A 27,040-nucleotide genomic window follows, 5' to 3' on the forward strand; every position below is an offset into this window, starting at 1 on the left:
ATAAATGTCCCTTAATTTGAAGTCACAATTTCATGTAGACTCACTAAACAGATCTTAAATGTATTATAATGTAAATCATAAATTACCAGTAAATGCTCAAAATCATGTTTTATGACCTTTCTCCACCCTTTCTCCTTTTTTATTTTTTTTTATTTTATTTTTTTATCCTAAACTGTGTTATTCTTACATGAAAACATCTGTTATCTTTCCTCTGACTTGTAACTCTCCTTGTCTTTCCTCTCCTCAATCACATCATCAATTACCCCCATTTTCATATGCACCAGGATGAACTGAAGAAGTTGTATGTCCAGTTAGAAGTCCACAAGACAAAGAAGATGACCACAAACAACCCTCATTTGTCAAAGAAGCGAAGTTCTCGATGCACACTGGGGAGATCCATTATTAAACGCATCGCTGAGATCCCAGAAACCATGAGCCGGCAGTACAGCCGCGAGGAGAGAGATGGATCCTTCCACAGTAGAAGTGGGAGAACCCCAGATACTGTCAGTATCAGTTACAGAAGTTCAATAAAATCACCATCACCATCACCATCCATGCGCAAGTCCCAAAGTGATTATTACTATGTTAGGGAAAGAGACTCTTCCTTGCGTGACTCAATGTTAAAGGCCGATATTGTGAAGAGATCATCCCAGCGATCTCAGACAGACTCCTTAGATATTCCACCAGGGGTTTGTAAGTCAGTTAGTGCCCAGAATCTGACAATTGATACCAATCTCCTGCATCCTGATCACACCAGGCTTCATAAATCTTGGAGCTTAACCTCCACTACCACCCATTCAATGGAGAACATACCCAAGGTTAACAGAGCTAGTACAGTGCGGTCAAGGCAGAGCCTTTCCATAAGTGACCAGACCAGGAGTGCTCTGCAGTCAGAGTCATTTGACAAGGCTGAGGTCTGTCCTTGGGAGGTGGAGCAAGAACAATCAGGCGACAGGAACCAGAAGCATGTTACATATGCAAACTCTGAGGATGGTGAAGAAAGGCCATCGTCCCCACAGGCACTTGTCTGTCCCTGGGACCATGTACCATCTTTAGAAAAGAATCCTTCTGTGGACAAAGCACCACAAGGTGAAATTGAGTCCCCCAAACCACAGGCTCCTGTGTCTGCAAGTGCACCAGGCTCTCCAAGACCAAAGGTCACGAAAGATCAGCGTGTATTCTCCTTCCGCACCTCCACCAATAAGTGGCTCTCTGTGAAATCATTTGTAGGATCTGTGGATGGAGCTAGCAAGTCCAGTAAGGATGGAAATCTAAATAGGGAGGATTCTGTTTCACAAAAAAGCCAAGAAAGCACTTCAACAACACCAAGGTCAGCCACATCTAGTAGACGTCCAAGCATGGAAAAGAGGTCTCTACAGAAAAGAAGTATGACAACAGTAGATGGAAAACCATGCCTTGTGAAGCAGAATGCAGTCAGACTTTCTTCTGGGGATTCCTTCGACAGAAGTCCTCGAAGGTTTATGATTGTGAAATCTACCATTTTACCTTGGGAAGGGGATGACATGCAAAAAGATAGCACCTATGAAAATTTTTTTCTATCGAGGCAGAACAGCAAACGTAGTAGTATAAGTTCTTGGGAGACTTGCAGCGGCTCCAGAACTCCTTCAACTCACAGAAGAGGAAGTTATCGAATTAAACCAGCCCGTAATGTTTCTCACGCAGATGTGTGTCAATGGGAAGGAGCTGGTACTCTCCAGCAAATAGAGGGACCAAAGAAGCAGCAGAGCATTAAAGCAAATGTCTGCCCTTGGGACTCACATGTATCTGAGCAATCTAGTGCATGTCCAAGGGAATCTCAAGAGCAAAATATGAGAAGACAAGGAAGTGGCCATGGTGGAGTGTGTCCCTGGGAATCGCAGGAGGTTCCTGTTACTTCTCAAACTACCCAGTCTAAAGATTCACAGAATCAACAATCTCTCAAACTTGTATCAAACGTATGTCCTTGGGAGAATACAGAATCTCCGCAGACTTCAATAAAACAAGATAATGAGTATGCTAATGTTTGTCCTTGGGATGTTCAGGACAAGGCTGAAGTTGTATATGAAAATCTAAATCCTTTGAACCACAAGGGAACACTGACAGTTCCACTTCGACAAGAAGTCATGAAGCCTGCTGTCTATCCTGGTGCATCAAAAGAGATTTTAAGTAATGAGCATGAAAAATCACCTATCCTTAATTGGGGTAAACAAGGGACCAAAACATCAGAAAGTGTTCCATGGGATTTTCCTGATCCTCCAAAAATCATGGAAGCTATTTGCCCAGGGGAAGAGGGGACCCCAGAGCCAACAGTCACAGACTCAACCTCACAAATGACAATTAAAGTAGATAGCTGTCCCTGGGCAACTGAGCCAGAGGTCTCAGAAAAAGATGCTTTGCCCTTGAAAGCTGCTTCTTTACAAAATGAAGGGACAGACAGCACAAGAGGCAATGTATGCCCTTGGGAAACTGATCTCCCTGAAAAAACTGTAGCTACCAAATTGGTGTCACAAGGACTGGAAACACTAGCAAATGTTTGTCCATGGGAAACTGGAGAACCAGAATCAAGAAAGCCAGAGACCCCAAGAACATCAGAGAGCCATGTAAGGCAAGACACAGCCCGGGAAAATGTTTGTCCATGGGACATAGAGGATGTAGGGGCAATCAAAACTGAAGTATCAAAACCATCACAGAAACTACAAAGAGAGGACAATTTCCAGGAAAATGTTTGTCCATGGGAAACAGAATCCCCAAAAGTTCTGAAAAAGCAAGACAGTGATCAGAGAAATGTTTGTCCATGGGAAGCAGAAGCCCCAAAAGTTCTGAAAAAGCAAGACAGTGAACAGGAAAATGTTTGTCCATGGGAAGCAGAAGCCCCAAAAGTTCTGAAAAAGCAAGACAGTGAACGGGAAAATGTTTGTCCATGGGAAGCAGAAGCCCCAAAAGTTCGGGAAAATGTTTGTCCATGGGAGACAGAAGATGCGAAAGTTACAAAAAAGCAGGCTAGCATCAGTGATGATGTTTGTCCATGGGACAATGAAGAACCTACAATTTTCAAAAAACAAGATAGCACTCCGGCAGATGTTTGTCCATGGGAGACAGAGGATACTAAATTTGCAAAAGAACAAGATAGCATTAGAGAAGATGTTTGTCCATGGGAGACAGGAGAACAAAAAACTCTCAAAAAACAAGACGGCACTATGTCAGATGCTTGCCCATGGGAGGGTGAAGAACCGGGATTTGTCAAAAAGCAAGACAGCACTGGAGGAGATGGAGACAAACTTGATATTCCCAACAGTGGCAAAGATGAAGTTACAGAGAACCAGGGGATACTTAGTGTAGAGGAAACTCCAGCTGACATGAGCACAGAACAGACAGATGAGTCTAAAGCAAACTTAGCCCTGGGTCGCCGTGATGCTTTGTGTCCTTGGGAAATGGTAAGGAGCAGATCTGGCTCATTCACGGACAATGCCTCAGATGTCTTCACATGGGAGCCTGAGAATATTCCAGAGGAAGATGAAGAGGATGATGCAGAGTGTGCTGCTGAGGCTTTTGTATTCCCATCTGACTTGTGACCAAGCTGTAGCCAGCATTCACTTTTGACCCTTCCTCTTAAGTCAAGTAGGTATGTGAACTCAATGAAATCTTTCACATGGTTCCCCGCTGATGGTCAAGGAGAACTGTTTTTAAACTTCCCAGCTAGACACGGAGTGCAAGCTAAACTCCAGAACAGGTTCCCTGTAGCTGGCAAAGCTGAAAGCCCCTCCTAATGGACAAATAGTAACAATTACCGAAAGACAAAACTTAGGGCTTTGTCACTTCGAGTTTGCCTATCCAGTTGGACCATGTCCCTGTCTGACTCAGAAACCAGTATTTGGGACTTTGATGACACTGGACACTTTAGACTGAGCAAACCTGAAAAAAATATATTTTTTTCTGAAGCACATATGAACTTAATGTCTTGCATTAAATGAACTACAAACAGACAAACATTTGTTGAATGATTGAAGGACATCTTATGTAATTAGATAATGTCCTTTTTTGTCCTGCTTCTTCCCTCCCCCATCTTAAATTAAATCTATTTTATGTCTTAATGTTTTTACAGTGGTGCTGGAAAGTTTTTCAGCCCTTAGAATTTTCTATAAATCTTCATAAATATCACCTGAAACATCATCAGATTTTCACACAAGTTCAAGAAGTAGATAAGAGGAACCCAATTTAACAAATGGGACAAATCCACTTAAAATGAAATAAATTATACTCATATATTATATTAATTTTATTTATTTATTTTTTTTTTATAGCCTTTCTGTGGGATAACAACTTGTGTGCTTTGGGTCATTGTCTTGCTACATGACTCACTTTTCCTTGAAATTCAGATCGGTGACTGACAACCTGGTAGTTTCCTGTAGAATTTGCCGGTATAATTTTGAATTCTTTATTTCATCAATAAAGGGAAGCTGTTTTGGCCTAGACACAGCAAAACAAGCCCAAACAATGATACTACCACCACCATGTTTCACAGATGGGATAAGGCTCTCTCTAAAATGCAGCCCTTTCCTTTCTCCGAACATGATGCTTATCATTTAAATCAAAAACTTCTATTGTGGTCTCATCCGCCCTTAGAACTTTTTTCCAGTAGACTTCCGACTTGTCCACATGATCTTGGGTGAATTGTAGATTGGCAATAATGTTCCTAAAGGAGAACAGTGGGCTTCTCCTTGCAATCCTTTCATGCAACACTTTTGCATTTCCTCCAGTAGGGCACAATCTGTCTGACTGGATTCCTTTCTGAGGTCTCCTCAGTTGGTGCCATGATACACTTCTACAAACATGTTGGAACAACCAGACTTCGATAGATCCTTGTCCTTTAAATAAAACAAGGTGCCCTCTCACACTTGATTGTCATCCCATCTGATTGAATACACCAGACTCTAATTCCACCTTCAAATTACCTGCTGATCCTAGGGGTTCACATACCCTCACAGATATGCAATAATGTATAATTTTTCTCAATAAGTGTTAGACTAAGTATAATATTTTTGTCTCATTTGTTAAATTTGGTTCTTTATCAATTTCCAGGGCTGATATTTTAGGTCATATCAATGCAGAAATAATGAAAACCCTAAACTGTTTACAAACTGTGATGAATACATCACATAATCAGTACCGCAAATGCAAATACAGAAACTCTAAGATTAGAGTTGGATGTATAAACTGATAAAAAAAATTGCATAAATTATCATAAACTTATACCCTAAGAATTATACCTTAAACTGGCATGTAACATGCATAATCCTTTTATATTTAAGCATTTATAAAATCATGCCAATGCTTTTTATGTTGATGGAATGCATTGGACACTAGTTTGACTACGATGGGGCAATGAGATTAACATTAGAAACACACCCTGAAAACTGTTCAACAAATGCTTGGTGATTGGAAAGACCAATACAATTGATGGATATATTATGTGGATATGGATATATATTTTGAAAACACTAGCTACTCTGATCGGGCTCCAACTGCCCTACTAATTGATTTGGTTGATTAATTGCTAGTTTTTGTCCACCACAAAAACTCTTGTCAAGATTCTTTATGAACACATTACTTATACTAATTGCACAAAAAAAGCAATATGATTGGCACCACAGTAACATTTCCATATGACTTACTCTGTGAAAGGAAAGACATGCTTCTGCATTAAACCAGTAATTTTCATAGAGAAATATTGACAGATTTTTTTTCAAATTCAATCTTTGACTAGTTATGGATTAGTCAAAGATACTTTATGACTAGGTCTTTATTATTTGCTAATAATTTTTCTACATTGAGAGTGGACCCTTCATTTTTAATATCTGACGAGTGAAAATGAAGATCTGGAGCCTTATTCATAAGTTCCTGATTGAGTGAACTGGAGTTTTTATGTTGAAAAAGGAATTGTGAATTTACAATTTAAATGGTTTTCCGTTTTGATGTAACTAAGTCATGTGTCCACACCAGCAATTATTCTGCAAAACCAGCAAAGTGATGATAATTATTAACCTTTCTTCTGCTACAGTGTCATTCAGTCTAATACAGCTACAGGTTTGTTTCATTCAGTGACTTCAAGTTTTTTTTGTCAATGGATTGATCTAGTTTTGTAAGCACTGTAGCATGTTTGTGTGTTTTTGAATGATTGTGCTGTAAATTGTTGTTACGTAAAAGACAAAAAAAACCAAAATATTTGTTGTAACCGATCCCTTCATTTGAACTGTCATGTTCTGGTGCAAAAGAAGCAGGTGGAACACTATTTTTGTATTTCCTGAGGTCAACATGCAGTATATTCATCTCAGAAATAAAACAAACATTCAGTTTCTGTATACGTGTACATTTTATTTCTTGTATGTACCTAATGAATCAGTCTCATGAGAAAACATAAAAGTCGTGTGAAACAGAACTGTAGTCATGAAAAGAGGTTTTTATTATTCTAGACTGTTGTGTGACTGTCTGTAGAGAAAGAAGCAGCTTTATTATCTTAAGGGCACAACAGCTTGTTCATCCAAAAACATACCTGCTGCTTCTCAACAACCAAAACCCTTTGTCTAACAGAAAAAAAGCCTAAAAAGGTGGACTGGTTTCCTGCCAGAGTGGACAAACTATAACCAGCCCATGACTGCAAGTAATACCATGATGTTATCTTGTGAAAAGAGCAGTGCCACCTGGTGGACTATTTATACCATTGTACTGCCTCTGGTTTGGGAACTTCATAGTTGAGGACGCCAAATTCTTGCCCTGGCTTCAGTTCTGGACCAGGAATGATGACCGTCTGGAAAAGTGATAAGAGCAGATGAGCATTATTTGTAAGTCAAATGTTTAAAAATGGAATCAGCACATAGTTACATAATATACACATTAAATCTTAAGTGTCATCTATTTCACATTCCATGTAATGAGATTTTATTCCAAGGACAATCACTTTATATTATTGAAAACAGCGGAAGGTTTTACCTTTCAGCTCCTACAAAAAATATATATATATACATTTTCCCTATTGTGTTAAATAATTTAAGATACTTTTCCACATTTAATACATATATATCTCTTCAGAATTACCCTATAAAATCACTTATTTCAATTCACCCCCAAGTGTATTTATTTATTTTTGTGTGTATAGTTTATGTGTGTGCGTGTGTATGTATATGTATTCATTGGTCTTTATTTTTTATACTTTTTCAAAAAGAAAATATTTTTATGTCTTATTTTGATTGGATGCGTATTTTGTAATTTTGTTTTTATTGTGGTTTTTTTTCCTAACTGTGTTTCTATGCTGCTGTGACAACAAAATTTCCCCACTGTGGGATTAATAAAGTCTTATCATATCTTTAAAACAAGCCTTAAATAAAGACAACATGTGCCGTGAAACACATGGACATACTTCTGAAGATATATTTCATTCTCGATGACAACAAACTGTTATTGATAAATTATTTATCATCACAAAGTAGCTAGGATTAGAGGATTATTGTGTATACTGTAGACTTCTGTCACCAACGTTGTAATTCTTTGACAGCATGACTAACTGTTTTTGCAGAGCTCTGATGGTGATGGTTGGATTCTATCAGAAAAGAAAAGACTTCCAGGCAGCATTCCTGCTCCATCTGTCATAATATCTGACATACAGCAGGAGCTGACTCAGCGATTAAAGGTTATTATGTTCTATGTTTTCGCTGTGATGCATATGATGCAAGTCATTCTCTATTCCAGTCTTTATGAAGACACTTAACACAGTCTCTCATGTACTTAGAATTCAAATGTGCCTTGTTTATCATTTACACATCTCACTGACATGTTTTTTCTGAGTCCACTCGCAGCAAATCCAACTTTAGGTAGGTGAATTCCAATAAATGTCAGAAAGTAACACTACATTTTACTCCAATCCTGCATTTAAATAGTTTCCAGTAAAGTTGCAGTTACAGTTTAAATTGTAAATTTTTTATACAAAATATTTTATTTGTATATAAAATATAAGCAGCTTTCCCTAAAAGATTCTTTGTTCAGTGGAAAAAAAAAAAATCTTAAAATATATATTGAAATATTGTTACTGCCCGACAAAAAACAATCAGACAGAAATGCATCAGTATCAGTAATATTTTTACACTTGTCAGTAATACTGTCGGTTAAAAAATTATCCGCATACTTCAGTTATCAGTTTTTTACGCAAAGTTCTAAAGCACAATATCACATTTCTTCATGTCCAAAATACAGTATTTGTAATATAAAGGAGATGTGCTAGTTAAATAAAATAGTTGCTGTGGAGAAATTAAATTTGAGCTCAGCAGAAGTTGCCTCATTCCATCCAGAGCTCACTGATCAGGTGTTTTAAAGAGTTTTATCTCTAGTTGAATCTAGTGTGTAGTAGTGCTGCGTGGTCTGACCAAACATTTGTGTCCTGGTATTTATTAAGATTCAGGCAGTTTCACAGCAGTTTGTTTTTGCCTGACTGGGCCTTCATATAGTTTTACAGTGGCTAATTGTAATATCAGGAATACACAGAACATAATATAGTTTTAATGCCATCATGTATATATTGCACACTTGAATAAAGACTTACTATTCTGCAAAATGCAAAAACATTGCAACACGTTTCTGTCCAGCCTTTCAATTAGCACAGTGTGTGTGCTTTGCACCTAACAGAAGCACTCGGTTAAGAGTATACTCACGCTTGTGGCATAAAGGAGACCGTGTCTTTTATACAGGTAAAAGGTTATTGCATTTGTAAAGTCACTCCACTTGCTTGTCCTGCCATATTTAATTCCCTTTAAAAGAATGCCTTTTGAGGCCATGTCCAACCCTTTGGCCTCACTGCGTCACTGGTGTTACTAATTTATGGCTTTGAATCGAATGACAGTCGTCACATACACTCTCTGTTCCAAAACAGCAGACACAGCTCCTTTCTTAGACATAAGTTTTTCTGATTCATCTCTGGTCTCTCTTTCATCATTTTATATCTCTATTTTCTGTTCTTATATGTACTAGAGCAAAGGAGCCTCTTCCACATGTTAACAGAGTGTTATGCTACCTGGTTAGCTAGCTAGTGTACCCAGCGTGCAATTCAGCAGTGTAATTTTGTAAGTGCAAGATTACTACAAATTGCTTATGGGCTGCATATTGCTGTGCGCCATGGTGTTTTTCCCTGTTAAGAAGAGTTAGTTGGTAATAAAGTTATAAAAACATTTTTTATTTCCTTGTCTATGGTACTTAAAGTGTTCCCTTTTGACAGGGAGCCTTGGACCTCTGCCTTTTTTCTTACTAACACACAAATGCAGTGCAAAGTAGAGGGTCACCTTAATAACTGGGTCCTTGGCAGGAGCCCAGGATGGGACTATCTTGCCGTGTAACCTCCATCGGCCATACGGGTTGATGAGGTGCCGTTCTATGACCAGGTACTCCAAGACATCTTTCGGCTGCTCCTCACTTCCCAGCATCAGCCTCCCAAAGCGGTCATAGATGGCCAGAGTCTGCAGGGTAAGGATATATAAAAATGGTCCCATTCAGTCATCAAAATATGGTTCTAACTTCAGCTTTAAAACTGCATGAAAACTGCTCTTCAGTTTTCTTTGTAATCCGTCCGCAATAAACTGTGAAACATAGACAACTGTCCTAGTTTGTTAATACAGCAACTGTACAAATTGGCTACTGGGATGTGATTTTCCTTAATTCAGGTCAACTGAAAAGCGTTTTTCCCTCAAGGGGCAATTTGAGGCAAACAAAAGCAAACACAATAATTTCCACAAATAACACAGAGAATAAAAATATGTACAACGTAAACAAAAAGAGCTGAAATTGAAAGTGAAGAATTAATGGCAATGCCAGTCAATAGCTGACCAACAATATCCAATACTATAAAGTAGTGCCATGAATACAGTCATGGCTAAAAATGTTCTAGAATAAACCTAAACTCCCTTGTTTAAGTTTTAATTACAGGTGAAGTGAGAAAAGTTTATTTGTATACCGTATTTCAACAAGGCACTACAAGGTGCCCTAAATTAGACATTCAAGCATTGAGACGATAAACAAAAGAAACACAAGGCAATATAAAAAAATCTTCTTTCTTTTTTTTAAAGAGCAAAATAAAAGAATAAGCTAAAACAGAACAAGACTGATCAACAGCAGAGTTAAACTTACAGTGGTACTACACTAAAGCGATGATATGAACAAATTAAATGCAGCGACACTGGTTAAAAGAACCTAAATTTAGAACAGACTTCAAGTTTATTCAGTTTCTTTCAGATAAATGTAGCACAAAAACTGAAAATGGTTCTCCAAATTTAGTTTTCTAATGAGAGGACACGTGGGGCCGCTGACAATCATATTTGATCTTTTGAGGGCAACTAACCCGTACGAAGGATTCTTTGTTTAGCAACATCTTGCAACTGATTTTTTTTTTTACTTTTGACAAAGAGATGTAAAGGTTCAATAAATCCAGTGCATTAGGAATAACATATTGTCAATATTTCTTAATCTAATACAAGTTTTGTTTAAAAACAGGGAAAAGTAACCCACATTCTTCAAGAAAAATCTGTGAACACAAACAGTTCATACTCATAAGATGTTTGGACTTTAGTTTAGTCGCACCTGCTTGGAGTGCATCCGAACCGTCACCTGGCCATACAGATTGCCTTTGGTGACCATGTCGGGGCAGCGGGCGTGGACCACTCTGGGCAGCTCCAGGGACTCAACAAACCTCCAGCAGATTGTTTTGTAGCGGTTGCCCCTTGTCATCTCCTGAACACAGGACAGAGGAGCAGTGGAAGGAGTAAAAACAGTGGACTGAGGAATAAAGTAAATATAAAGTCATTTATAAACTGCAGTACATCTTATGTTGTTTACAGACTTCAGTGTCCATGTGACTGTTTCTACATTGGAAGAACAAAACACAAATTGAAAGCCAGACTGGCTGAACATGCTATCAGAAATGGCAACCCACAATACCCAATGGTTTTACATTACAAAGAGCCTGACCATGGAAACTGTAATTCATTGAGGATATCTGGTATAGAATATAGAAAAGTCAGTGAGGGACGGTGACAGGCTAAAAAGGCTCTTACAAAGACAATCATTTTGGATCTACACATTAAAAGCCATGCAATAACCCAGTTTGAATGGAGAACTTGATTTGTCTCCATTTTTGTAACTGTGCCTTTGTGTATTGTTTTTCGAACCCTAACGGGGTCAGTTTAAATGTTACCTGCCACTTAATGTTTAAACGTATGTTAAACTATTACGAGATTTTACGATTTTGTATTAATATCTGCATTTGGTTTATAGTCCGGACATTATGTTTCCTATCATATGTCTTTACCTTCTCCCATGTACTGGGTGACAGTTCATTGGTCCATACATACGTATGACCACAGCCCAAAGAGCTTATTTGTACCTGCCCTGATGAAGGCCTTAGAGGCTGAAATGCGTTGGCATGAGTTTTTACTATGATTGAATATCCATGAATGATTAAAGGATTTTTAATTTATCACCCTCTTGAGTGCCTCTGATTTTTTTCAAGTTTTCAACTAAAAACGGTTTGATCCCCAAACTGAAGAGCACCAGAGGGACAACAATTCACACACCCAAGCAGCACTCCACGCTGACAGTTTTTGACAGTGGACTGAGGATTTGACAAAACTGAATTAGTAAACAACTTAAGCAGCATTTGTTGAAGAGGAACTTACAGGATAACACCTTTCTGTTACCAAGGAGTGAAGTTTGTCTTTGTTGAACCTGCAAAACAAACAGCAGATGTTAGTATTCCCCTCTAAACCTAACAAAGATTGTAAGGGATGATTGTGTTCAAAGTTTTGTCAAAGCAAATTATAAAGCGCTATATAAATGCAGTCATTTACCCTTTACTGCCATGTGACATTTTGTCAAAGTTAAGGTTTAATTTAGAGTTTAAGTTCAAAGCTAATTTTGTCAAAATTAAGGTCATACTAAATGTTATCTATCTTTGAATTATCTCTGCAAAATATATTCACAAAATTATGAATTTTCACTTTACCCTAAACATTTTACCAAGACTTGATAACACGCATCAGAACCTTTTTTTTTTTAAAGTTTAAATAGTTGGATTTGTCATTGTTTCTTACTTAAATGAATAATTCTGGTTCTAAACATTTTTTAACTGTATTAAATTAAGAAAATCAAATCAGTTTGATCAGAGTAAATGTAGACAGTGTTGTAAATTGAGAGATCTTTTCTGAAAATAAAGTAATTAAGTGAAAAAATACGTCAAACAAAGCCTAGGTTTTTTTTTTTTTTTTTATCTTAAATCCATTTGACAAGGATAAAAGCAGTGTTTTGGTAAGTAACACTGAACGTAAACAGAACTTATTTTTGTTTAGAAAGAAACTACATAGGGAGGGTTTCAATTAAGTTCATAAAGTATTTTTTAGTTTCAGACTGAAATCCAAAATAAATCAAATAAAAGCTTTTTTGATTCTAAATCCTCGTTTATTTTTTATATAAATAACTTGATTCTGTCTGCAAACAACAAGGTTCAACATTTCGCCTCAGAGGCAGCAGCAACAATACTTTTAAATAATCACACAGATCAACATGTTCAGTTCATATGGCTATTATGCAGTGGTACTGAAAGCTGTATGTAATGTAATGCTTTTATGTGTCACATATTGATAGAAATGGTTTAAATTAGAAAAAAAATATGACTTATAAAGACAAGTGACAATGAGACTGATTTCTATCACAGAAACTGACCGAAAAGGCAGACAGAGCAACAGCTCCTGGGGTTTGAACCAATGTCATCACAACATGCTTGTTTGTGATTTAGTTGTAGAGATTTGGGAGTGAAGACTTTGGCTTTGTGTTTACTTGGTGGATCAGAACCATCACCTGTATTTCCTGTCTTTGTGGGCACAGGTCACCTGCATATTTTGCATCACATACAGTGCATTCGGAAAGTATTCACAGTATTCAAGTATTTACACATTTTGTTATATTACAGCCTTATTCCAAAATGGATTAAATTCATTTTTTTCCCTCAAAATTCTACACACAATAACCCATAATGACAACATGAAATAAACATTTTTTTTTACATTTTTGCAAATCTATTAAAAATCAAAAACGAAAAAAAATCACGTACATAAGTATTCACAGCCTTTGCCATTACACTCAAAATTGAGCTCATGTGCATCCTGTTTCCACTGATCATCCTTGAGATGTTTCTACAACTTGATTGGAGTCCACCTGTGGTAAATTCAGTTGATTGGACATGATTTGGAAAGACACACACCTGTCTATATAAGGTGCCACAGTTGACAGTGCATGTCAGAGCACAAACCAAGCCATGAAGTCCAAAGAATTGTCTGTAGACCTCCGAGACAGGATTGTATCGAGGCACAGATCTGGGGAAGGGTACAGAAAAATTTCTGCAGCATTGAAGGTCCCAATGAGCACAGTGGCCTCCATCATCCGTCAATGGAAGAAGTTTGGAACTACCAGGACTCTTCCTAGAGTTGGCCGCCCGGCCAAACTGAGCGATCGGGTGAGAAGGGCCTTAGTCAGGGAGGTGACCAAGAACCAGATGGTCACTCTTGACAGAGCTCCAACGTTGCTCTGTGAAGAGAGAACCTTCCAGAAGGATAACCATCTCTGCAGAACTCCACCAAGCAGGCCTGTATGGTAGAGTGGCCAGACGGAAGCCACTCCTCAGTAAAAGGCATATGACAGCCCACCTGGAGTTTACCAAAAGGCACCTGAAGGACTGTCAGACCATGAGAAACTAAATTCTCTGGTCTGATGAAACAAAGATTGAACTCTTTGGCCTGAATGCCAAGCGTCATGTTTGGAGGAAACCAGGCACCGCTCATCACCTGGCCAATACCATCTCTATGGTGAAGCATGGTGGTGGCAGCATCATGCTGTGGGGATGTTTTTCAGCGGCAAGAACTGGGAGACTAGTCAGGATGAAGGGAAAGATGAATGCAGCGATGTACAGAGACATCCTTGATGAAAACCTTCTCCAGAGCGCTCTGGACCTCAGACTGGGGCGAAGGTTCATCTTCCAACAGGACAACGACCCGAAGCACACAGCCAAGATAACAAAGGAATGGCTTCGGGACAACTCTGTGAATGTCTTTGAGAGGCCCAGGCAGAGCCCAGACGTGAACCCGATTGAACATCTCTGGAGAGATCTGAAAATGTCTGTGCACCGACGCTCCCCATCCAACCTGATGGAGCTTGAGAGGTCCTGCAAAGAAGAATGGGAGAAACTGCCCAAGAATAGGTGTGCCAAGCTTATAGCATCATACTCAAAAAGACTTGAGGCTGTAATTTCTGCCAAAGGTGCTTCAACAAAGTATTGAGCAAAGGCTGTGAATACTTATGTACGTGTTATATTTTCGTTCTTTATTTTTAATAGATTTGCAAAAAATTTAAACAAACTATTTTCACTTTGTCATTATGGGATATTGTGTGTAGAATTTTGAGGAAAAAAATTAATTTAATCCATTTTGGAATAAGGCTGTAACATAACAAAATATGGAAAAAGTGAAGCGCTGTGAATACTTTCCGGATGCACTGTACCACTCTGCTATTTCCAGCTTCAGAAATGTGACCCATTTCCAAGTTACTGATGTTTTGTGACCACATATGTGCTGATGTCTGACTCCATATGGCCACACATTTTTACTTTTCCAATATTATGAATGTTTTCTGTGTTTGTTTTGGCCCTACATGTGTCAGCTGTGTAACCCTGTTGCTGCAGTCTAATAGAGTGATAGTGCAGAGAGCTGACCCAAAGAAAACAGATACATTTATCATAAATCACTCAACAGTCCATCATCTTTATAATGTTTTTATAGAATAATTACTGAGATAGTTTTATCAGCACAGGTAAAGGCAGTGTGGGTCTGTTTTCTCGGTTCTATAACAAATATCTCACATCTTTAACTGTGAGGCTGAGATGAGCGGTCAGCTGACTGTGTGGTAAGGCAGGAGTTCATTTTCTTACTGTGTCAGGGCGTTGTGAGACTCAATAAAGATTTCTTGAGCTTGCTCTGCAAAATCCTTCGTCGTAAAATGAGAGTCATACTCTTTGATTTTACGAATCCTGAAAGAACATCAAAACATACATTTAGTTTATCATCTTCAGATTTTTGGGATCGAATTCAATGAAGCAACAGTAACAAGAAAGTAAGAAAAAGGTGTCCCCCTTTCTAAAAGATGCATTGACAACAAACTCAGTTCTTCCGGATACATTTGTCAAAAAAAGCATAAGTACAGAAACGGTATGAAAAGATAGCAAAAACAATCTTACGCTAGCTGTGAGGCGGCACTCTGTCGTATCTGTTCAGTTCGTTGTTTTAGGCCTTCTTTAGATAGAGTGGAAAGACGAGCGTCGCCCTCTGGGGGGATGTAGGGGTCGAAGATTCCCGCTGTTAAAGACAGCAGAAAGGGCGGATCAGTGTTGTGTGTACCCTCTAACCAGGCAATTTTTTTTTTTTTTTTAAATACCTGCATTAACATTTAAACCAACCTCCTGCCGCAAAGTCTACTCTGACCTATTGAGGAATAGAGTCTACATGGCCTCCGAAAGCTTTCTGTGATTTTAGACGTTGGTAGTCTATAAGGTCCTACAAGTTGCGAGGTGGGGCCACGATGGATTGGACTAGTTTTTCTAGTAAATCCCACAGATGCTCAATCAAACTGAGATATGGGGAATTTGAAGGTCAACACCTTAAACTCTTTGGGCCTCAATATCTTCTTAATTTTTTTGGTATTTGTTCTTAAGAAAGGTCCTATAAAAAGTCTATGTCTTTGTTATTTTCCTCAAACCACTCCTTAACAATCTTTTTCAATGTACCAAGACACATTATCCTGCTGAATGAGGCTATACCATTGTCATGTCATGTGCTGTACGTAGTCTGCACCAATGTTTAGGCAGGTGTTACGTGTGAAAGCAACATACATATATGAATACCAAGACACAAGGTTTCCCAGTAGAACATTGGACAGAGCATCACACTGCCTGCACCGGCATGCCACCTTCCCGTAGCGCATCCTGCCGTCATCTGTTCCCAAAGTAAACAATGCATCAAGAATAGAATTTAAAATTCTCTTGACGACTTACAAAGCTCTACATGACCAGGCTCCATTATATCTTAGAGATCTTATAAAACCATATAATCCTAGCAGAGCACTTTTCTCTCAGTACGCTGGTCTGCTTGTGGTTCCTAGAGTTTACAGAAGTAGAATGGGAGGCAGAGCCTTCAGTTTTCAGGCTCCTCTCCTGTGGAACCAGCTCCCAGTTTGTGTTGGAGGGGCAGAAACCCTCTCTAGGTTTAAGATTAGGCTCAAAACTTTCCTTTTTGATAAAGCCTATAGTTAGGGCTGGCTCGGGTAGACCTGAACCAACCCTTAGTTATGCTGTTATAGGCCGAGGCTGCTGGGGGACCTCGTTACATGCTGAGCTTCTTTTCTTTCCTCCTACTCTTTAACTGACTCATACCTCACCATCTTTTTACCTCCCATAGTTTTTGCTTATTATCTGTTGTCTCTCCATTCAGTTCCGTCGCTCGCGTAGTTTCTGTTCTTTCTTTTGCAGATGTCCCGTCATGGAACTGCATGTCTCTGCTCTGCGCTTGTCGTCTCCACCAACAGTTCTTCTCTTCTATCCCTATGCTGTCCTTTTCTCTCTCTGCTCTCCTCTCACCCCAACCGGTCGAGGCAGATGGCCGCCCACCCCTGAGCCTGGTTCTGTCGGAGGTTTCTTCCTGTTAAGAGGGAGTATTTCCTTCCCTCTGTTGGAGGTTTTTCTCCCTTAAAGAGGAGTTTTTTCCCCTCCTAGCTTATGTGGGAATTGTTGAATTGTTGGGTTTCTCTGTATAATATTGTAAAGTCTTGCTGTAAGGACTTTAATGTGTTAAGTGCCATGAAATAACCCGTGTTGTGACTTGGCGCTATATAAATAAAATTGAATTGAATTGAACTCACCCTTTTGTCCACATAATGTTAACGTGATTCATCAGACCAGGCCAGCTCATGTCATTGCTCCATGGTCCAGTTTTGAGGTTCACAGGCTTAATATAGCGTTTTCTGTGGTGGATAGGGGTCCAGAGGGGTACTCTTACCGCTTCGTGGCTAAGCACCACCATATACAGCAAGCAGTGATACACTGGGAGCTGTGATACCTTTCCATCATACCCAGCATTAAGGTTTTTTGGCAAATTGTACATACTAACCGCTGCATACCGGGAATACCCTTCACCACCACAATTTGTCCCTTGTCAGAGTTGTTCAGATCTTTATGCTTGCACATTTTCCCTTCCTCCAACATATCAGCTTCAAGAAAGACTGTTCACTTGCTCCCAAATACGTTGCACCTCTTGACAGGTGCCATTGTAATGAGATAATCAATGTTGCTCCCTTAATCTGTCAATAGTTTTAATGTTGTGGTTAATTGGTAACAGTTTTAATCCGCAATTGCTGACCGATTGACCTACAATAACGCCACACAAAGGCTTGGGTGAAATATTAGGATCAACTCTATGCATCAGTAGCAATATACAACCACGTTTCCGAAAAAGTTGGGACGTTGTGTAAAATGTAAATGAAAACTAAATGCAATGATTTGCAAATCTCATAAACCCATATTGCAAATATGCAAATAGACCAAAGATAACATATTAAGTGTTGAAACAGAGAAATTTTTATGTTTTATGTAAAATATATTTTACACAGTGTCCCAATTTTTTAGAAAACGGGGTTGTACACACACCCCTGTGTTTGAAGCAAGCATGCAATGAAAAAATGGTGGGCAAAAGTAAAAGAGGGCTTCCAATGTTATCTCATATACATGATATACATTTCATCAAGTTTACCTATCTTCTGCTGATGCTATTTTCAGGCTGTAGCTACAGATTATGTACATTCATTAGTGAAAAGTGTAGTCTATCAATCTCAGAATCCAACAAAATGTTATTAGCTCAAAATCAAATCTTTTAATTTTAGTTGTAGTTAACTTTAGGCACTCAGGCTGCAAACAAAAATCTGTTTTCCAATTAATCACAACCTTCATATGCATGATCAAGTATGGATTCTTATTATCCTGAGATTGATTTTTGAATGTGCACCTTTTCTCATTAACCATGTCATTGCTAATATCCAGCCCTGGCTACTACCAAACTTGTAGAAATGAGAAACTTACCGACCATCACCAAAAATATATCAGCAAACTGTTTCATAATGTGTCTTTGACATAGTTTCTGTAAATTACAGTTTCAATTCTGTAATTGAAACTGGGCGTATTACAGACCCCAATAACAACATATATGTATGTCACCACAGTTTAAGGACTATTTTACCAGTGCAGGCGATGTTTATGGGCCTTTCGAAGTACTGCTGTCTGAAGATGAGGCCTGCTGCTCGGGCCTTGGCCTCTGTGTTCTCTTCTCTCTTCCCCTTTATTCCCGCTGCTGGAGGGATAAAGTACCGCTTCTTGGTTCGGACTGGCAGTAAAAGTGGTAGAGGGTGTCGAACATCCTCAGCATTCTGGGGGAGGTCAAATAAGTGTTTTAAGCACAAGAGGTGTTTTCAGAATTAATTTATCAGTCTACACTCAGTGGCCACGAATTCTACTCTTACAAAGATGACACAGTTTGGTGACACTGTCAGAAAGGAAGTCATTTGGCTTTATGTTTAATATTAAGTTAGTGGTGGTGTTAATTACACTGAAAAGTGTTTCTAATATTTTTGCCCCCTTTTATATACAACATATACAAAGCTGGAATAGCAGCTAGGCAAAGGGAGAAACTGAAACTGCCCAGAGTTTCACTAACTTTCACTGGGGTCTCCATAATGTAATTATCTATATTGTAGAATTGGTCTTCTAGGGGGAGGCAAAGTCTAATATATTCTTGTTTTAAGATGTTCACTGTTTTTGTCTGATTGAGCCAATTTGCTATAAAGTTCTAACTAATCAAATTTGCATTTTCAGTTGTCTCAAATTACAAACATAAAAGCAAATCTTGCAGTTGCTGGATGTCAACAAAAATGTTCTTTAGTTCAAAACATTATCCCTGTGAATGCTGTACTATATCATTATTGTACAGATGAATTAATGCCACAGATGAATTAATGCCAGCCTTTTTCTACTGTAGTTGGTTGAGGTGGAGCTAGTTTTAACCATTTTAAAATCTCTTATGGCAATGTCATCTAGAAGACAGTGCCATATTTTGTAAACTCACCATATCTATTTGAATGTAAAGTCTTAATCTATATAGAAAACATTTAATAAAGGAGTTAGATAATAATATAGTGGGGTAATTTGGGTAGATAATAATTTAGTCAGGGTAAAAGGTGCAGTATATTGCCATATTGGAGAAAATCAAGTGAAGTACAAATAGCCTTAATTTAAATCATATTCCATCATTTCGATTGATCAACATGCATATTTCCATCTACTTAAAAAAAAAAAAAAAAAAAAAAAAAGATTTGATTTGATTTATCGGTATGGATGTTAAATGTCCTGCAGTTATGTGCGTTCATACCAATCTTAACATAAGAACGGCTTTGTAAGTGTTTAACACACTAACGTATTATTGAACGTCACAATACCTTTATATTTCTACTCGTCGCTTTATGAAGGGCTATAAGCGTCCTCCTCATGGGCAGCGCCATCTTGCAACCATTTGTCAGGAAGATCGTTCTTCTTCTTCGTTTAGGTTTTATGGCAGCTGGCATCCAGCGAAAGGCGCATTACCGCCACCTACTGTATTGGAGTGTGGGCTAGCGTATCCTATCCCCTTACAAAAAAAAAGAAAGAATAAAAAGGTTTTATCAATTTGGTGAACTAAATTCGTTTACTCAATCCTGTTTCTTTCAAGTATTGTAATACATGTCCTGCCCCAAAGGTTGATGCATCTTTTAGTTTAAGTTCCTCAACTTCTAGCTTCCTTTTTAACCTGTCTCGCTTGAGTGTGAATTTCTGGCAATGACAAACGATTTGTTCTACAGATTCTTGTATTTTGCAGTACTCACATAGTCCTGTTGGGTTTTTACTTATTAATTGCATTGTTTTGTTCAGCCTTGTGTGTCCAACCCTCAGTCTGGTTAATATGTTTTCTTCCTTGGTGGTTCTTCTGGATGTCCTCCCTATGCCAACTTCTCTCTGAATAGCATAAAGGTGTCTTCCTGTGTCTCCTGAGTCCCAACTATCCTGCCATTCCTTAACAATGTTTGTTTTGATTATAGATTTAACTTCTGCTTTGCTGAATAAAATGTCTGTGATGTGCTGACATTCCGAAGCTTGTTTTGCTAATTTATGTGCTCTTTCGTTTCCCTTTATTTCTCTGTGTGCCGGCACCCACATAAATTGTAGAAAAATACCCATATTTTTAAGCCGGAATAGTGTTTTGTATATTTCACCGATTGAATCCTGCCTGCTATGAGATGTGAATGAGTGTAATAACAATAATGCTGAACTGGAATCTAAACATAATGACTTGCTTAATTGCTTAATTCTAGGACTTTGTTTGGTCAGAATATCTGCTTGCTCCCCGCACATGTCCTGCCAAACAATGGAGTTTGCTGATTATCTTTTAGCATTTGTTTGTAATTTTATTCATTCAGAACCCAAGAAATCCAATAGCCTTCACTTCCTCAAGAGGTTGTCCATACAATTTAAGAGAGAGGGGTGTGATTTTATGCAATAAATAAGACAGCAATTTCCCATTTGATCTTAGCTTTCCTGCCTGGAAAAGGTGGTGGAGAGGAGGACGCTGAACAAACTATTATCCATATTGGATAATCCTGACCACCTTCTCCACCACCTGCTGCAGGGACAGCGGAGCACTTTCTCCAAAAGACTCCTCCAGCTCCGCTGTCACAAGGACAGATACAGGAGATCATTCCTGCCGACCGCAATTAGACTGTACAATAACTCACCTCTGGCCAAATCCATCACACAACAATAACACTGTTGTCTGTGTTTCTTGGTTGTTTGTATATAATATATGTAGATATATATACTGTAGTGTATATACTGTGCATTTTATATTTTTACTGCTATTTTACTGCTATTTTATTGCTTTCTATTATTCTATTATTATCTTATTGCTTCCTGTATGCTGCTGTAGCAAAAACAAATTCCCCTCGGGGATTAATAAAGTAACTACCTAACCTACCTAAGTGTAGTAGTCCATATTATGCCAGCCCTTATGGAATCCACTTTGATATGGAAATAGAAAAGCCTTACTCTCAAGGACAGAGGTCTTCAATGGGGGGATCAGTTTGGGGGTCCTTGACCTGAAAAACATTGAAGACCCCTGCTTTAGGAAATGTGTGAACCTATTGGTGACTATTCATTGCATGAGTTTACAGAAGTCAAAGTTAATGTTATGTGTGCGTGTGTGGAGGACCCAGGAGCAGACAGAGGCGAGGTTAAGATGTAATGTAACAATATGCAGTGTGGACTGTATGAGATGTTTGATGTGCTCTGGAGAGGCCAGGGCCAGTGTGTGAGTGTGTTTGAGTGTGGAGCGCAGGCTGGCTCAGTCCGAGGAGTCTGAGAGTGTTTGTTTGCGTGTGAATGTGTTTGAGCAAGTCCAGAGGGCTGGAGGAGACCAGGGAATTTCCAGGTGGCAGGTGAGTGTGTGTGTCTGGAGAGTTCAGGGGTTCACCGGCAGGGTTGATTCCGTGCTGGCCGGTGAAGCGTCTTAGTGCTCTGACACCAGAGCAGCAGCAGGGTGGCAGACTGGAGCCAGGCAGGCATACGCTGAGCAGCAGGAGGTGAGTCGGCTGGTGGTCTCTGAGGACCGACGCAGGACTTCAGGCAGTTTCAATTGTGTGGTCTCCGTGGATCAACACAGGACGTCAGAAGTGAGTATTGACTGGTGTTCTCCATGGACTTACAGGTGAGGATTCAACAGGGAGATGCTGGACATCAGGTGAGTGTTTCGGTGAGGAAACAGTTCAGGTAAAATGGTTGGCTCGCTGGCAGGTAAACTGCAGCAGGCAGAAGTAAGCAAGGGGTCAGAACTGGACGAAGAAAGAAGCGAAGAAAGTCAAACTTACTGCTAGTAACTGCAGTGTGGTACCAGGTGAGCTGACGGAATGGACTGACAAAGGTGAAGTGTAGGACCGTGGTTGAAATACTGGCAAGCGGTGATTACTAGAATTGATCGCAGTTGTGCCAGCCGGCCGAAGGAGTGAAAGTGGGAGGTGCCTAGACGGGTCCACTTTTGACAGCTGTGGGCCATGGTGTGGGCTGTGCGTAAAGTATTTGCCATCATCACAGATCAAACCCTGCTGGTGGGGCTCAAGACAATGGCCATTGACAATGATCTTACAGTAGGGAGGAGCCAGTGGATTTTGGAGTTGTTCCCGTTCAACAGGACCATTATTCACAAGGATGGCTCATACCATAAAAATGCAGATGCCTTGTCCCACCAACCTACATCTGTTGACTCGGAGGACCAGGCTTTTTCTCATGTAACAGCAGCCTGCCTATTCTCTCTGCCACAGTGTCTCTGAGCTGCAGTTGTTACAACACAAGAATCCGGAAATTAGCAGTGTTGGTTTGGTTGGAGCAGGGTGCAGTGAGAGCACCTCACAGACACCTTAGGGGGTCCTCACTAGGGACAAGCGAGTACAACATTATCTGTCTGTATCTGATAAACCAACTAAATTATCTGTATCCATGCTCGAATGGGGCTTAACACGGAAGTGGGTGGTGCTTCGACCGGAAGTGGGTGGGAAGTAACCGGAAGTTGTTCATTAAAGTCTGAGATTTATATGGATTGATCAGAAATTTATTATTATTATTTATTAGAAAACTATTTCAATGAACAGTCGCAGAATTGAGTTTCAGGGCAAAGTTTTAGATCACAAGGGGAAGAGAGCTATTTACAGAACAAGTTTTTGTTTCTATAAAAGTTTATACATTTATTGTTATTGTTGAGCTATAGCCAGAAAAAATGTCAGGCGAATCATCTAAAAAATCAAATTGAAATAATAATATACTTGGGGGTGTAGATCGTTAGCCTGGTTTTATTGTTTTATTAAATAAACTGATGGTGGGAAGCTGGGTGATTTATGCAGACACAGTCCACATGGAAATATGCATTCAGCCTTATACTATATTCTCACTGAAAGCGGTCAGCTGAGTGAAGATATCTTAAGGAGGAAGGAGCAAGCCGGTGGAAAAAAAGGAAAAAAAAAAACCTGGCAGAAGCAGAGTGACGAGCTGTAACTTGCAACTCGTTCAGTAGTTCAAAGTTCAAAGTTTAAAGTTCTCTGAGTAACTCGGCTGAAGATATTTCATACAAACCTGATTGAAACGAGCCAATGCCAGAAATTAACCAGAAGAGTTGCGAGTTGTAGTTGATTGCGGTGGAGACTGAACAGGCTAACAGAATGTGTGTCAGAGCTACAGTCTGTGTGCGGGGGGATGCAGGGCTCTGTGTGTAGCTGTGTGCACACAGCTCATGTCTGTTAGAGGTCTTAATCAACACGGATATTGACACAATTACTTGGATGATACTCGTTCTCCTCAAAAGTACATTACTGGATACGGGTGGCTACAGATATTCTGGAGCTTCCTGTGACTACACGGGGAAAAGGTATATATTGGTGGTGGAAGATTATTTCACCGTTTTTTAACCTGTATGCTCTGCCCAATCAGACTGCTCACTCAGTGGCTCGCTGCCTATTTGAGGACTATGTACTAGTGCTTGGGATACCTGAAGTCCTACACAGCGACCAAGGCAGCCAATTTGAGGCACAGAGGATTCAGAGCCTCTGCAAATTGTTAGGTGTCAAAATGACACACAATTCTGTTTACAACCCAAAGACAGATGGTATGATGAAGCATCATAACCAGACTTTGATTGATCAATTCAATTCAATTTTATTTATATAGCGCCAAATCACAACACAAGTTATTTCATGGCACTTAACACATTAAAGTCCTTACAGCAAGACTTTACAATATTATACAGAGAAACCCAACAATTCAACAATTCCCACATAAGCTAGGAGGGAAAAAAAACTCCTCTTTAAGGGAGAAAAACCTCCAACAGAGGGAAGGAAAAACTCCCTCTTAACAGGAAGAAACCTCCGACAGAACCAGACTCAGGGGTGGGCGGCCATCTGCCTCGACCGGTTGGGGTGAGAGGAGAGCAGAGAGAGAAAAGGACAGCATAGATATACAAGAGAAGAACTGTTGGTGGAGACGACAAGTGCAGGGCAGAGACATGCAGCTCCATGGCGGGACATCTGCAAAAGAAAGAACAGAAACTACGTGAGCGAGGGAACTGAATGGAGAGACAACAGATAATAAGCCAAAACTATGGGAGAGAAAAAGATGGTGAGGTATAAGTCAGTTAAAGAGAAGGAGGAAAGAAAAGAAGCTCAGCATGTAACGAGGTCCCCCAGCAGCCTCGGCCTATAACAGCATAACTAAGGATTGATTCAGGTCTACCCGAGCTAGCCCCAGCTATAGGCTTTATCAAAAAGGAAAGTTTTGAGTCTAATCTTAAAGCTAGAGAGGGTTTCTGCCCCACAAACACAAACTGGGAGCTGGTTCCACAGGAGAGGAGCCTGAAAACTGAAGGCTCTGCCTCCCATTCTACTTCTGTAAACTCTAGGAACCACAAGTACACCAGCATTCTGAGAGCGAAGTGCTCTGCTAGGATTATATGGTTCTTATAGAACTGTCTTAGAGATCTTATAGATCTATGGGACATGATGGAGCCTGGTCATGTAGGGCTTTGTAAGTCATCAAGAGAATTATAAATTATATTCTTGATTTCACAGGAAGCCAGTGAAGAGAAGCTATAACTGGAGAAATATTATCTCTCTTGCTAAATCCTGTCAGTACTCTTGCTGCAGCATTTTGGATCAGCTGCAAGGTTATAAATGAGTAATTTGGACATCCTAACAGCAAGGAATTACAATAATCTAGCCTAGGAATAACAAATGCATGAATGAGTTTTCCTGATTTTATTAATATTACATAGATGAAAGAAGGCAGTTCTGGAGATTTGCTTTATATGGTGTCTAAAGGACAAATCCTCATCAAAGATGACTCCAAGGTTCCTCACAGTTTTGCTGGAGGCCAAGACAACGTCATCTAGAGTAACAAAGTGTAGCAGAGGGTGTGCTACGGTGCAGATTCTCAGACACAGACGATACACTTAGCCACAGAGTTCGGTTCAAACGGTTTATTCTCTTCTCCCGGCAGAGCCACCTCTCTCTCTCCTGCGCTCTCCTGCAGTGCCTCTGAGTGCCCGGTTCAGTCTCTGCCTCCCGTCCCCCCTCTCCAGGTCCTGCTCACTTTTAAAGGAAAGACAATCAGCCATGATTTGGTTCAGCTGGGCTAATTGAGCCCAGCCTGCCTCAGGGACTCCAGCACTGCGCCCACCTGCTGCACATGCTTCGCCCAGGTGGTGCTGCGGATGATGACATCATCCAGGTAGGCAGCAACATATGCAGCATGCGGATGCAGCACCTGGTCCATGAGGCGTTGGAAAGTGGCTGGGGCACCGAACAACCCAACGGGAAGTGTGGTGAATTGGTATAACCCAAACAGAGTGGAAAAGGACATTTTTCCTTGGACTCTGGCGAGAGAGGAATCTGCCAGTAGCCCTTGGTTAAATCCAGTGTCGTAAAGAAACGCGCAGTGCCCAGTCGGTCCAGGAGTTCGTCGACCCGCGGCATTGGGTACGCATCAAATCGTGACACATCATTCACCCTGCGATAGTCCACACAGAACCGTATAGATCCATCCTTCTTGACAACAAGAACAATGGGGTTACACCAGGCACTGTTGGACTCTTCTATTACTCCCATCTCAGACTCCGCCTCTCTCCATGCTTTTAAGAGGTTGAGGTGGTAAATCTGTGTAGCTCCACCCGTCAGATCACGCCACCTCGTAGTGGACGTCCCCTACTCGCCGTGTGACCACAAAGGGCCCTTGCCACTCGGCGAGGAGTTTTGAGCTGGAAGAAGGAAGCAATATAAGTACCTTTTCTCCCGGTGCGAATTGCCTCAGCTTCGCCCCTCTGTTGTACAGCTGTTGTTGACGCTCCTGGGCCTGAAGCAAATTCTCCCGTGACATCTGACCCAATGTGTGGAGTTTTGCTCGCAGGTCCATGACGTACTGAATTTCATTTTTTCCGGGGCTCGGACCTTCCCCACAGTTTTCCTTAAGCAGCTCAATCAACCCCCGTGGTTTCCTGCCAAACAGCAGCTCGAAGGGAGAAAATCCCGTGGAGGCGTCAGAGGCACTGCAAACAACAGAGGATCAAGCCATTTATCCCAATTGCATTCATCTTCATGTATGAATTTACGAATCATGGATTTTAAAGTCTTATCCACTCCACAAGACCGTCAGTCTGTGGGTGATAAACACTGGTCCGAATAGATTTAACCCCCAGTAATCCGTAAAGTTCCCTCAGTGTTCGTGACATGAATGAGGTGCCCTGGTCAGTCAGAATCTCTTTTGGAATTCCGACTCGGGAGATGACCTGAAACAGAGCCTGCGCGACACTCTTTGCAGAAATGTTGCGCAACGGCACTGCCTCGGGATATCATGTTGCGTAATCCGCCAGAACTAACACAAAGCGATATCCCCGTGTGCTCCTGTGAAATGGCCCGATGAGGTCCGTGCCAATACATTCAAATGGGACCTCCATCAAGGGTAGAGGATGCAAAGGTGCCCTCAGAATGGCCACCTGGTTTACCAGCTGACACTCCGGGCAGGATGCGCACCAGCGGCGCACATTGCCCCGGATGCCCGGCCAGTAAAATCAGGCCATTATCCGGTCCAGTGTTTTATCATATCCCATGTGGCCAGCCATCGGGTTATAGTGAGCCGCCTGGAAAATCATTTCCCAACGGCTTTTTGGCACCAACAACTGGGTGTTTTCTTGACCTGTTTGAGTGTCACGACTCACTCTATACAGCCTGTCCCTAATCAATGAAAAGTGTGGATATGACAGCGCTGCGTCAGGGTGCACCAACTGACCATACATTTTTTTACTTG

At 40.3% G+C, this 27,040-nt stretch overlaps 2 protein-coding genes across 2 annotated transcripts in view; one reads left to right on the top strand and one right to left on the bottom strand.

Annotated features, from left to right (window-relative positions):
* The window catches only part of gpr179 (G protein-coupled receptor 179), a 34,428-nt gene extending 27,983 nt beyond the window's left edge, over nt 1–6,445 (top strand). The window contains exon 11 of the mRNA XM_069167679.1: nt 285–6,445. Within this exon, the coding sequence (XP_069023780.1) occupies nt 285–3,572 (3,288 nt within the window). The 3' untranslated portion in view covers nt 3,573–6,445. The remainder of the gene's footprint in view (nt 1–284) is intronic.
* mrpl45 (mitochondrial ribosomal protein L45) lies at nt 6,438–19,713 on the bottom strand. The gene is made up of 8 exons (XM_069167680.1): nt 19,612–19,713; nt 18,360–18,546; nt 15,314–15,431; nt 15,008–15,106; nt 11,709–11,757; nt 10,615–10,764; nt 9,324–9,497; nt 6,438–6,805 (listed from the first exon to the last, which is right to left on the bottom strand). Exons 1-8 carry the CDS (start codon nt 19,672–19,674, stop codon nt 6,707–6,709), a joined length of 939 nt encoding a protein of 312 aa, XP_069023781.1. The 5' UTR covers nt 19,675–19,713; the 3' UTR covers nt 6,438–6,706.
* Nucleotides 19,714–27,040: the final 7,327 nt, after the last annotated feature.

This window comes from Embiotoca jacksoni, unplaced genomic scaffold (genome assembly GCF_022577435.1).
Source record: "Embiotoca jacksoni isolate LCO1_2020_lvr unplaced genomic scaffold, fEmbJac1.0.p SCAF_4, whole genome shotgun sequence".
Lineage (NCBI taxonomy): Eukaryota > Metazoa > Chordata > Actinopteri > Embiotocidae > Embiotoca > Embiotoca jacksoni.

Bases quoted from the DNA above. Each gene is read 5' to 3' on its own strand.
- mrpl45 (XM_069167680.1), bottom strand. From the start codon at position 19,674: ATGGCGCTGCCCATGAGGAGGACGCTTATAGCCCTTCATAAAGCGACG. The intron at 10,765-11,708 runs GTAAGTTCCTCT...TCCTGTGTTCAG, and splicing joins TAACAGAAAGGTGTTATCCT to GAGATGACAAGGGGCAACCG. The intron at 6,806-9,323 runs GTGACCCTCTAC...TCACTTTTCCAG, and splicing joins CCAAGGACCCAGTTATTAAG to ACGGTCATCATTCCTGGTCC.